The sequence below is a fragment of the Lacerta agilis genome, chromosome 2 (genome assembly GCF_009819535.1).
Source record: "Lacerta agilis isolate rLacAgi1 chromosome 2, rLacAgi1.pri, whole genome shotgun sequence".
Taxonomy (NCBI): Eukaryota; Metazoa; Chordata; class Lepidosauria; order Squamata; family Lacertidae; genus Lacerta; species Lacerta agilis.
In genome coordinates, this window is record NC_046313.1 from 115,466,151 (window position 1) to 115,479,617 (window position 13,467).

A 13,467-nucleotide genomic window follows, 5' to 3' on the forward strand; every position below is an offset into this window, starting at 1 on the left:
GAGAAGGGGTGGAGCAAAAGGAGCAGAGACTTCTGCCCTGGGACCCATCGACAGGGGTCCAGATCCATGCAGGTCTACTGCAATAGCGGAAGGCAGTGTTTAGAGGACTCTTCCTTTGAGGAGGAGCAAGGGAGGGAAGACCGGACATTGCCACCCTTCGTAGGAGGCGTGGAGTCAGACTAAACAACTCGTGGCCAAGAGTAGCTGGTGCAGTGCTGCTCTCTCTGTTAATGTACATATATATAAATGTTCCCATTGCATGTACGCCGGAAACCAATGTTCTCCGTAACCGCTGCACCAAACAGCATCAAATTAGGACAAAGCGTAACAGGACCATCAAGGAAGGATCTGGCATCATAATTTAATAATAAAAAAAACACACCTGTCATGCCTAAAATATAGAATAAAGGCAAAAAAGGGCACACGCATTATACATCACCAGCAAAACAGCGCCCTCTAGTGACGGCTACACTGGTACTGCAGCTACAGAAGCTAGACCTTGGTGCCACTAGCAACGGTTATACTGGTACTGCAGCTAATACAGCTTCCCCTGTCAGAGCTCTGTCAGCCATTTGCAATATCACAAGCTGGTAATTGAAAAGGGGGGCCAAAAATAGGGTACCGTATATACTCGAGTATAAGTCGACCCAAATATAAGCCGAGGCACCTAATTTCCCTACAAAAATGTGGGAAAGCTTATTGACTCAAGTATAAGCCGGTTCATCTTTGCCACTGTGGTAGAGGAGGAACGAGCAGCCCAAAGCAGCCCTCTGGGCTGCTCCTTCCTCTTCCTCCTTTGCTGCTGTGGAGCTCACCCCGTCGCAGGGTTTCGAACCGCCATTCTTCTGATCAGCAAGCCCTAGGGCTCTGTGGTTTAACTCACAGTGCAATGTTCCCTTGTGTTATACAGAGAAGGCTGGGATCCTGTCCTGTTTAAGCAGGAGCCAGGGAAAGTGAGCACCTGTGGGGTTTTAATACTTCCTTAACTGATAGGCTTTCTGCCTTCTGGGGTCTAAACTTTGCATTTATGTGAGCAGTTCAGGAATGGAACAAGCTGCCTGGGGAGAGTAAAGAACCACCGTTCTTGTACACTTCTTAAGGAATGGTTGACTTGAGTATAAGCCGAGGGCAGCTTTTAAAGCACAAAAAGTGTGCTGAAAAACTAGGCTTATACTCAAGTATATACGGTAATTGAAAACGGGGGTGCTGAAAAGAGGGTTATTGAAAAGGGGGGGCAAAAGAGGGTAATTGAAAACAAGGGGGCGAAAATAGGGTAATTGAAAACGGGAGGTGCCACAAAGAGGGTAATTGAAAAGAGGGGCGAAAATAGGGTAATTGAAAAGGCCCGAAAAGAGGGTAATTGAAAACGGAGGGGGGAGGGGGTAATTGGGAAGGGGGGGCAAAAATAGGGTAATTGAAAAGGGGGGCCAAAAATAGGGTAATTGAAAAGGGGGGCAAAAAAGAGGGTACTTGAAAACGGGGGAGGGCCAAAATAGGGTAATTGAAAACTGGGTGCCGCAAACTAGGTCAATATAATCATTTAAAAAACCCACAGCAATGCGTGGCCGGGTCAGCTAGTAAATAAACATATAAACCTACTGAAGGATCAGTAATTCTTATCGGAGCTTGCTCGCCTGCCTGAGATCGTAACAACATGTGGCAACCCCAAGGCTCCTGTAACCAACTGAACTGTCCCTAGATCTGGCGGCACGTACACAGGCATCTCCTGTTGAACCATTAATGGGCAATAATGGGCTTGGACAATACGTAGAGGAAAGCTTAGTTAATTACCTGCTCGTGAATGGGGGAATATTTCAACAAGTGATTGAAGTGAATACAACAGGGCCGGGACAGTGGGAAACAGAACAGAACAGAATATGATCACAAGAACCCAAACTTGAGGACATGGGGCACTGACCCCTATAGTTAAAGTAGGGGGTGGAGATTTCCATCCAAAAAGTCTTGCTGAGGGCCACACTTCTGGGACCAGGATGGAATCTGTCCCCACCCTTTGTAACATGCAGCTGGGCTCATTTGCCAGAGCCACCTGGAGGGCTTGGCTCCACAGGCAACTGGGTGCAACCCACCAGCTCCCTCCTCCTGCCTGAGGGTGGCCTGCACTGCTTCCTCTGTCAGGGGTGGGGTTACTTCTGAAGTGTGAAGGGTGTGTGCCATGGCCTCTTCCTCCTTGTCCACCTCGTGAGAAAGAGGTGGAAACCAGCACGTCGTCCTGTTCTGGGAGGTCCCTCGTGGCTCTCCCACCCATTAGCTGCTGGGAAGAAGAGTGACTTTTGTGGGTTCCTTTTAGATCCCGGAGAAGGACCTGGTGTGGCCGGTTTTCAGGGCTCTTTCCAGGAAAGGCTGAACCCATCATTCACAAGTGGATAAAGGAGATACCCACAATCTCCCACTCCCCAGGCCAAGTCAACTACTGTCCTTAGTCTCTCCCAGTATCCAAATACACCGAAACCGGCTGGACATTGTTCTCTTAATGGTTTTGAGTCTGGCACTCTAGAGTCAGGAAGGTGAGCATTAACACCTATGCAGTTGGGCAGATGAGTGAGGTGGGTATCTGACCACACGCTCAAGGGATTATGGCTGGCCTCAAGTGCCCCTATCTGCAGGGGGGTACCGATTCGCTTGGCTGCTAGGGGCGGCAAGCCAAGCGGCACCCCCAGGGGCGGGGCATCGCTCGGTGTGCATGACGTCATGGCGCATGCGCATGGAGCGACGCCTCCACCCGGGTCAGTGAGGAGGGGCGTCCCCCTTGTGGCCGTCGTGAGCGGAGCCAGACCTGCCTGTGTTCGCCTGGGAAGCGGAAGCAGAACTGGCGCTGCTACCTGACCTGCATTGCAGGATCCTGGTGCGAGTCAGGAGCGGTCTCCCCCACATAGCAGGGAGCCAAAAGAGGGGTACAACTGCTCTGCCACTGAGCTGCGCCCCTCCCACCTCATTAGCAAAGCACCATTAGTTCAAACACCAGCCCCTATTTTTAAAAGGCACCCGTAATGACGACACTGGACTACCTTTTAGGGTTGTCGTAAATTAATGTTCCAAGCCCCAAATGCTTGTAACAGCTCTGGTCTACTTTGCAGGGCAGTTGTAATGGGTTACAGGTAGGCAGCCGTGTTGGTATGCCATAGTCAAAACAAAATAAAAAATAAAAAAAATCCTTCCGTAGCACCTTAGAGACCAACTACTGTAGGTTTGTTCTTGGTATGAGCTTTTGTGTGCATGCACACTTCTTCAGATACACTGAAACAGAAGTCACCAGACCCTTATATATAGTGACGAGGTGGGGAGGCGTGTTACTCAGAAGGGTGGTGGGAACGGATGTTTGGCCGATAGGTGTGGTAAACCTATCTGTTTAAAGACTGCAGTTGGTCTTCCAGGAAAAAGCAAGCCCCAAACGCGTGTATTAAGTCCGGTTTACACTGCAGGGCTGTTGTAATGGGTTACAGGTAGGTAGCCGTGTTGGTATGCCATAGTCAAATCAAAATAATAATTTAAAAAAATTCCTTCCAGTAGCACCTTAGAGACCAACCAGGTTTGTTCTTGGTATGAGCTTTTGTGTGGATGCACACTTCTTCAGATACACAGAAACAAATGTCACCAGACCCTTATATATAGTGAGAGGGTGGGGAGGGGTATTACTCAGAAGGGTGGTGGGAATGGCTGTTTGGCCGATAGGTGTGGTATACCAGTTCACGATTGTGAGACGGCTAAAAATAGCTGTATCATGTATAATGAGATAAGAATCCAATACAGTATCTCAATTCAGACCAGGTCGTTCCATGGTTTTAAGTTTGGTAAAAAGTTGCAATTGTTGTAACGGGGACACTCTACGCTACGGCCCTGCCTCCCCCTCGTTGTGAAATGGGTATGAAAATGAACGGACCCGCCCCCTCTCCCAGCAAGGGATTAAAAGAGGCAAAGGGGGAATGTAAGATGTGACTCCTTTGTGCCCCGGAGGACTTTTTCGGAGGTTGTGGGGAGGGGGGGGGTCTGTTTCCCTGCCGCCTCCGGAGATCGAACCTGGGACCTTCTCAGGAAAGAAACAGCCTAACGGAGCTTGTTAGGAAGGAGGAGACTTTGTGTGTTCTGGGAGGGAGGGGCCACCCATTCCTCCCCATGGGTCAGTGAGCTCCGCTTCCTAGAGAGGCAGGAAGATTTGGTGGAGGGAGGAGAGCCAAGGTTGGAGGGGAGGGAGGGGCCGCCATTCACATTCCCGGAAGAGGAGCACGTGTGCAGAGGAGGAGGGAAAAGAGGTGCAAACATTATTTTGGGGTGGGGGGAGATTTGGGGTTGTGGGGAGGGGGAGAAGGACGTGCTTTTCCTCCCCCTGAATCTGCAATCAGGGCAGCTGGGGAGGGAAGGCAGGCTTTTGGGCGGCGGCGGGGGGGTTGTGAGGAAAGTAGAAGACTGCTCCCCCTCCCCCTTCTTTCTGTGGATCAGTCGAGCGGGGGAGGGGCTGATTCAGGCACTGCTCATTTAGTCCCCAGAGGGGGGGGGCGTCCTTGCAGAGCCCCCAGCCCTTTGTATTGCAGGAAAGGAAATCGGAATAGAATAGCGGACAAAGAGGACAAAGAGGTAGAGCTGCAAGGGGGGGGGGGAGGGTGCGACGGGCGGGGAGAGAAAAGGGGCAGAGACCCCCGAAGAGAGTCCATGGAAAGGTTAAAGGAGGCGATAGAGACCCCCCCCCACCCTGTCTCCCTCCCCACCCGATTGCACATCTGGCGAGGCCCCTCCGAATGGAGCAATTTGGCAAGAAGGGTGAGCCGGCTCTGGGCAAAGGAGACCCTCAGGGGCGGAGAGATGCGGGCAGAGGAAGTTAGGGGGCTGAGGGAGGGAGGGAGGGAAGCATCCCTGGAGGGAGGAATCGAAGAAATAGGAATAGGAGAAAGAGAGAGAGAGAGAGAGACTTCGGGTCTGCCTACCTTGACTTCTTCCTCCTGCCCAGGAATCTGCCATGACTTCAAGTCGTCCAGGGAGAGATCCCTGCGAATACACCCACCCTCTCCTCCCTTGAAGCTCAGTCCTTGCCCTGCCATAAGTCCCAGATCAGCTGCTGGATTGGGCACTGGGGGCTGTTACAGGGTGTCCAACCACTGGGGGAAAGAGGAAAGGGAGGATGTCCACTTTATTATTTCCGCCCTTTGAGGCTTTTATCAACTACAGTCTTACCCACATGCCTGTGTTTCTGTGGAGAAACATCTAAAGGGTTCCCCACTCCTCTCCATTCCACCAGGTTTCCATTATTCACACTATATCAGTTCTCACATCTGTGGGATTTAAGGGATTGGGAAGATTGCTCTGGAAATGGGTGGCGTTACACACACACACACACACACACACACACACCAGCATGTGTATTTATTCTTAAAATTGTTCTTGTTCTTGTTAGTTGTTTATTGAATTCCTCCCCAAACATAATACATACTGTATCCACCTGTGGATTTGTAGTCAGTGGTACATCCAGCCCAATCTGCATCAGTATACCCAAACTTTTCAGGATTACTAACAGCTGGCAACCTCAATTTACAATTCATTGTGCCCTTCAAATGCCATACTGCCCTTTTCACACCCACACAGTCATATTCAGTGGGGGCATTTATCTTCCAACTAAGAATTCCCACAACATTAGCTAAATCAGGTCTACAAGTGGTAACAAGATACAAAAGTCTACCAATTGCTGACTAGTATTCCATGTTGTCAGGCAATTGCTTCAGATCCTGCTGATTCTTTAGGAAGTCAGTAGCCATGGGCATTGCAACTGAGTGTGCATCTTGCATTTGCAAATTCTGGATAAGGTCATGAATCTTTTCCATGACCACATAGAATACAGGTCTCACGCTTTTCCTTGATGAAATCCACTGTCTCACTCTTTTCCTTGATGAAATATGCAACATGATACTTCGAGAAACGAAGAAATATTAGTATGTACCGGTACCTGTTCTTCTGTAGTGAGGGAACAGTCATAGGTCCATTGCAGACTATGTCAAGCACTTTGGTGCTTCTCCACTCTGTGCAAGGAGGAAATGCAGGTTTTACAGTTTTCTGAGTAACACAGCTTATGCACTTTACTGCTGCTGTGCTGCTGTTTGATACCTGCAGTCCCCTTGCAAGCTTTATTTTCTGTAGGTCCCGAATGGTGTTGCTGTCCCCGTGTCCCAACCTTCTATGTCCACCACATCTTTCCGGTTTAAGCGTGACACCTTAGCACAGATTCTCTGACAGATCAACATCATATATGCCATTTTTTAGATTGGCTTGAACATACACCTCACCATTCTTAGTCAAATTATATCTTCCATTCCCAAATGTTATGTGGAAACCTTTGCTCTCCAAACTGGACACAGTAAGCATGTTACAACTGAGTTGTGCAATATACAAAACTTTCTCAACAGTAGTTTCCAGAGCTTCATTGTTCCCATTAAATTTTAAATTCACAGAACATGCATCTTTAGCTTCAACAACATTCCCGCCTGCGATTTCAATGTGAGATTCTGCAATATCATTAATGTCATTAAAATATTCCCTTCTATACGAAAAATGGCTGGAAGCTCCTGAATTTAAAATCCACTTATTACATTTATTCTCATGATTCTGAACAGTCAAATTCTTTTCTTATAATAGCAAAGTGCGTTCAGATCTCCCCTTCTCTTCCTTCTCTTGTTTATGATGAAGGGGTTTCTTTGCCTTAGGAGCCTTACAGTTATTTGCACTGTGGCCTTTTGTTTTGTTACAATTAAAGCACACAATTTTTCTGGGTGTGTCTCTGGCCTTTGCAATCTGTTTAGACTTATAATTAGTGTATCCATACATGTGCTCTAAATCCTTTAAGATTTGAGACGCATCATCTCTTGCAGTCAATCATGGATAACTGCTCATCATGGAGCCCATCTAAAATGATGATTCTGGCTTTGCTATTCTTCAGCTTCCATGCTCTAATCTTGGCTAAATCCTCTTCATTAGAGGCAGTAGGCTTAGGATTTTCAGTACAGTGGTACCTCGGGTTACAAACTCTGCTAACCCGGAAGTAGTACCTCGGGATAAGAACTTTACCTCAGGATGAGAACAGAAATGGTGCAGTGGCAGCAGTGGGAGACCCCATTAGCTAAAGTGGTACCTCAGGTTAAGAATGGTTTCAGGTTAGGAACGGACCTCCGGAACAAATTACGGTAAGCTGCTTTCCTTCTGCATCTGCAGCTCTCTCCATGCAATGCAAGGCTGACAGATGGAGGTCCAACCCCAGGAACATTCTCTTACCTGAGCATTCCTTCAGCCAACCACAAGCACTGTGCAGGTGATAAGATGTGGAGGTTGAAGGGGACAAAATGTGGCCTAAGGAGTGGAGGATTATTGTGCAGAGGTTGATTGGTGAACTTAGGACCCTGATAAATAGTGGACAGGTTCATGGACATAGAGCAGCTCCCATTCCTATGAGAAACCTCTTTAACTAAAAAGTATGTAACACAGTTCAACTGTATTCTAAGATAATGCTGCTTCATTAACAATGATTAAGGGTTGATGATGGATAACCATTATTTGCCATTATTCCATTTCCATTTCCCAAAAATTTGGAACATATGGAGGACAGGAGAGAATGTATGGGATGTTAAAATAAGACCAGGTGTTGATTGATGTGCATAATATTCCTTTGTTCTTTTCCTAGAAAACAAATAGGAATTCCTCCCACCTTCGCCCTCCAAAGCAGACAATGGAGAAGGCAGTCAGAACTCTCTAGGGCCATGTTCAATGGAAATAACGAAGAAACCATTTAAATACATGGAGTGTGAACAGAGAAAGGAGAAACAATTTGAAAGTATGGAGTTTGGGAAGAGCTTCAGTGACAGTAGAACCATAACAAAACATCAACAGACTCACATTGAGGAGAAAACATTTAAATGTATGGAATGTGGAAAGAGCTTCAGTCAGAGTGGAAACCTTAGAATTCATGAACGGACTCACACGGGGGAGAAACCATTTAAATGCATAGAGTGTGGAAAGAGCTTCAGTCACAGTGGAAACCTTAGAATTCATCAACGCTGTCACACGGGGGAGAAACCATTTCAATGCATGGAGTGTGGAAAGAGCTTCAGTCACAGTGGAAGCCTTAGAATTCATCAACGGAGTCACACGGGGGAGAAATCATTTAAATGTGCGGAATGTGGAAAGAGCTTCACTGAGAGTGGATACCTTAGAATTCATCAACGGAGTCACACGGGGGAGAAACCATTTCAATGCATGGAGTGTGGAAAGAGCTTCAGAAAGAGTTGGGGCCTTAGAATTCATGAACGGACTCACACGGGGGAGAAATCATTTAAATGTGTGGAATGTGGAAAGAGCTTCAGTGAGAATGGAAACCTTAGAATTCATGAACGGACTCACACGGGGGAGAAACCATTTCAATGCATGGAGTGTGGAAAGAGCTTCAGTCACAGTGGAAGCCTTAGAATTCATCAATGGACTCATACAGGGGAGAAACCATTTCAATGCATGGAGTGTGGAAAGAGCTTCAGTCACAGTGGAAGCCTTAGAATTCATGAACGGACTCACACGGGGGAGAAACCATTTCAATGCATGGAGTGTGGAAAGAGCTTCAGTCACAGTGGAAGCCTTAGAATTCATCAACGGAGTCACACGGGGGAGAAACCATTTCAATGCATGGAGTGTGGAAAGTGCTTCAGTCAGAGTGGAAATCTTACAATTCATGAACGGACTCACACGGGGGAGAAACCATTTCAATGCGTGGAGTGTGGAAAGAGCTTCAGACGGAGTGGAGACCTTAGAATTCATGAACGGACTCACACGGGGGAGAAATCATTTAAATGTGCGGAATGTGGAAAGAGCTTCAATCAGAATGGACACCTTAGAATTCATCAACGGACTCACACGGGGGAGAAACCATTTCAATGCATGGAGTGTGGAAAGAGCTTCAGTCACAGTGGAAGCCTTAGAATTCATCAACGGAGTCACACAGGGGAGAAACCATTTCAATGCATGGACTGTGGAAAGTGTTTCACAGAGGGTGGAAGCCTTAGAATTCATCAACGGAGTCACACGGGGGAGAAACCATTTAAATGCATGGAGTGTGGAAAGAGGTTCAGTCAGAATGGACACCTTAGAATTCATCAACGCTGTCACACGGGGGAGAAACCATTTCAATGCATGGAGTGTGGAAAGTGCTTCAATGAGAGTGGATGCCTTAGAATTCATCAACGGAGTCACACGGGAGAGAAACCATTTCAATGCATGGAGTGTGGAAAGAGCTTCAGTCAAAGTGGAAGCCTTAGAATTCATCAACAAACCCATACAGGGGAGAAACCATATAAGTGCTAGGACAGTGGATAGCGGTTCAGTTGTAGTGGAAGTGTTTCTAGCCATCAAAAGACTCGGAGTGTTAAGAGCTGTAAGAGTGGAAACTCTACAAGCCATCCAGTAACTCAAAGAAGAGAAACAGTTTAAATAGAAGGAGTGTGGAATCTGCTTTGGTTATTATGGAATGCTTTCCAAAACATCTACCGACTTCCATGGTGTTGAACTATTTAGAGTGCAGAACATGTTTCTCTCCGAGTTGACACTTGCTTTCACATCATTAACAGGAAATCAATCTTAAATGCATGCAGCGTATGTGAGCTTTTGTTGTTTGCATGTAATGTTGTCTAGACATGTATTTAAAGTAATGAAGGTAACATTTCACAATAGTAAGCATAATATAATATTTAATGTACCGTTAGATAGCGAGGGGGAGTGTGTGAGTCTGGAGTGTTGCTGCTGAATGAGGATGGACTGAGAGTGAGCTGGTTTTGGTTTTTAGTGGAGGGAGTTGGAAATGTTTGTATCTGGCAATGGAGAGTTGCACAAAGTGGAGACTGGGGGTGTTGCTTTGGAATCAGAGTTCGTTAGATTAATATTATAGGAACAGCAGCATTACTCCCACTGTTATAATTGCAATAATGGAATCATGAGGACACAGAAAGACTGAAAGCACCTACTTATATGACCAAGGTAATATTGAAACCCTCATCTTTTCTTTTGATTTATAGATATATTGTGCATAGATATGTTTGGTGGCAGGATCAATAAAAGGGTTATTTAGTGGCATAACCAGGAAAGGCTCTGTTCCTAGCTGCACGTCATGCATGAGTAGGGACGGGGCCGTTCCAGAACATCTCAAAGCAATATGCTGGGGTGACACAAGTGTGTGCAGAATGCTGTCCCCAAAATGACGCAGGGGTGAAACAATATGGATGGGTATAATGTGGAAGGAGTTTCAGGCAGGTCCCAAACCGAGAGTGCCAAGCGTCAACTTTCTCCAAATCCACCAGCTGCACTAAGGCAGGATCCACCTCTGGGCCCTGAGGGTGGAAAGCCTCCATCCACCTTTGCAACTGGACATGCTCCAAGGAAGTCCTCCTGCCAGCAGAGCACAATGCGTATCCATTGGTGGGCTTCTGGTTTGATTCCAATCTGAACGGCGGTGTGATCTGTGTTGTCTTAACAAAGGCAACCGTTTCGTGGCTGTTGTCCAGCCTGCTGCTGGATGTGCCCCAATACATAAAACAGTGTTGGGGAGGCTGCATCTAAGCCCACCCCTTTCTTTTTGGGTGGGGAGAAGATAGTTGTCCCCAGGTTGCTCAATCTTGCAATGCAAACATTGGGAGGAGTCTCCCCACCCAAGCTCTTCTCTACCTTCCTATTGCCCTTCTTATCGCCCTTCAGACCCCCCCCCAGCCCTGTTTGTAGATGGGAAGGGAGGAGAAACACACTCTTCTCTCCCTCCACAAACCTCCCACTAATGTGCCCCCTTCCTCCTCTCTTCTGAAAATGAGGATGGAAACCCTTCCCCTCTAACCTTGCCCTTTTCTTTTCTTTTTAAAAAACTTGTTTCCACTCTAGGAAGCGGAGCTCATTGATGCAGGGGGAGAAATGAGTGGCAAAAAGGGATTCTTCCCCCAACCCTCCTCCCAGAAAACATAATTTTCCTTCCCTCCAAACAAGCTCTATAACTCCATTTCTTTCCTGAAAAGGTTTCGGGTTCCATCCCTTGAATGTCGCACAGCTTGACACCTCCGCCCCTCTGGGGTAAACCCCCCTCCTGCCCCCATTTCAACTCTCTGCTATGCGCTGCTGACCCACATAGAACTCTGCACAAGGACCCATCAATGAAAGTCATGTGCAAATGTTCTCCAGCGACTCCCCCAGTAAATAGGCAGGGGGGAGGGTGTCCCCGACGGAGCCCCAAAGAGCAAGAGGCAAAAGGCAGCTCCATCACGTCCGCTTCCCACAGGGTGGGGGGGGTGCTCTATGGCCATAGCTCTATGGGCACACGAAGTGTTTCAGGCTGGAGGGACGAGAGGTGGGAAGTTTTGGGCAGGGAAGGAGGGGCGACAGTGGACAACGCCCCCACTTTATATTGCAGAAAAGGAAATTGGAGTAATATCAGGCGGAGGGGGTGGAGGTCAAGAGAGGACACAGAGGGAAGGAGGAGAAATGGGGCAGGGAAAGGGGCAGGGACTCCTGCCCTGGGACCCATCTATGGGCCCAGATCCATGCAGCTATACTGCAAAAGGTTGTGAATCAGAAAATGATTGGACGCAGTCACAGGCAGGGCAAGAATTGGTGAGTTTAGTCCCCTTTTCTTCAGAGTTTCAAGTCGCTGATAGAGCAGCAGAACCAGGAAGTTCAGGGAATGAGGCGGGAGACAACCTTGAGGGGGGTGCTATGCAAGCAGGAGAAGGAAGGCATTGTTTAGAGGACTCTCCCTTTGAGGAGGGGCAAGGGAGGGAAGACCAGACATTGCGACCCTTTGTAGGAGGCGTGGACTCAGACTGAGTATCCAAGAGTAGCTGATGTAGTGCTGCTCCTCTCTATTAATTGTACATAAACATATTGTCAGGGAATAGGGTGGTTGGTGGACTGGAAGCGCTCTCGGGATGCTACAGAGAACCGCAGAAACCCCTGATCAGCAGCACCTCCTCGTCCAGTGGAAGTAGCAGCAAAGCCTCTAGTGGGGAACGGGAGACAGTCCAGGAAGAGAGGGACCAGGGCTCTTGAGCGGTCGGAGAGCCCTTACACCAGGCGAGCGCAGAGGGAGACACGCCCATTCCATCTCCCCACTTGCACAGAGGGGTTAGGCGCAGGGATGGTAGGAGGGGGTTCCACATCCCGAGACTCTTACGTTGGGGTAAGCACTGGAAGGGGCCATTCCCGGATTCTGCGGAAGGATGAGACAGACATGAAACCTTGAAGCTCTGCACTGTAAATAGTTTGCACCAATAAACTGATAAAAGACAAGACAGACACAGACTGGTTACTCATGAGCAACCAAGGGAAAACCATACACATATAAAACTTCAGAAGGATCAGTAATTCTTATCGGAGCTTGCTCGCCTGCCTGAGATCGTAACACCATGTGGCAACCCCAAGGCTCCTGTAACCAACTGAACTGTCCCTTGATCTGGCAGCATGTACACTGGCCTCTCCTGTTGAACCATTAATAGGCAATACTGGACTTGACAATACATAGAGGGAAGCTCAGTTATCTGCTCGTAAATGGCAGAATATTTCAACAAGTGACTAAGGTGAATAGAACAGGGCTGGGACTGTGGGAAACAGAACAGAGCAGCATATCATCACAAGCACCCAAACTTGAGGACATTGAGCACTGACCTCTATAGTTAAAGTAGGGGATGGAGATTTCCATCAAAAAAGTCTTGCTGAGAACCACACTTCTAGGACCAGGATGGAATCTGTCCCCACCCTTTGTAACGTGCAGCTGGGCTCACTTGCCAGAGCCACCTGGAGGGCTTGGTTACACAGGCAAATGGGTGCAACCCACCAGCTCGCTGATTGCCTGAGGGTGGCCTGCACTGCATCCTTTTTCAGGGGTGGGGTTACTTCTGAAATGTGAAGGGTGTTTGCTGTGGCCACCATCTTGTCCACCTTGTGAGAAAGAGGTGAAAACCAGCACGTTGTCCTGTCCTGGGAGGTCCCTCGTGGCTCTCCCACCCATTAGCTGCTGGGAAGAAGAGTGACTTTTGTGGGCCCATTTTAGATCCAGGAGAAGGACCTGGATCCAGAGAAGCGGACACGGAGCAATGGATTCAAACTACAAGAAAGAAGATTCCACCTAAACATTAGGAAGAACTTCCTGACAGTAAGAGCTGTTGGACAGTGGGATTTGCTGCCAAGGAGTGTGGTGGAGTCTCCTTCTTTGGAGGTCTTTAAGCGGAGGCTTGACAGCCATCTGTCAGGAATGCTTTGATGGTGATTCCTGCTTGGCAGGGGGTTGGACTGGATGGCCCTTGTGGTCTCTTCCAACTCTAGGATTCTATGATTCTAGGTGGTCTTACAGGAAAAAGCAAGTTGTGAGATTGCTAAAAATAGCTGTATACTGTACTGTATATTGAGATAAGGCTCCTATATCTTAATTCAGACCAGGTCTTTCCATGGTTTTAAGTT

General features: G+C 47.8%; 1 protein-coding gene across 1 annotated transcript; it reads left to right on the forward strand.

The window, feature by feature from the left end:
• The first annotated feature begins 7,686 nt into the window (after positions 1-7,686).
• LOC117042722 (zinc finger protein 709-like) lies at positions 7,687-9,732 on the forward strand. Its single transcript, XM_033142344.1, has one exon. The coding sequence runs from the start codon at positions 7,759-7,761 to the stop codon at positions 9,340-9,342; it is 1,584 nt and encodes a 527-aa protein (XP_032998235.1). The 5' UTR covers positions 7,687-7,758; the 3' UTR covers positions 9,343-9,732.
• Positions 9,733-13,467: the final 3,735 nt, after the last annotated feature.

Bases quoted from the DNA above. Each gene is read 5' to 3' on its own strand.
- LOC117042722 (XM_033142344.1), top strand. From the start codon at position 7,759: ATGGAAATAACGAAGAAACCATTTAAATACATGGAGTGTGAACAGAGA.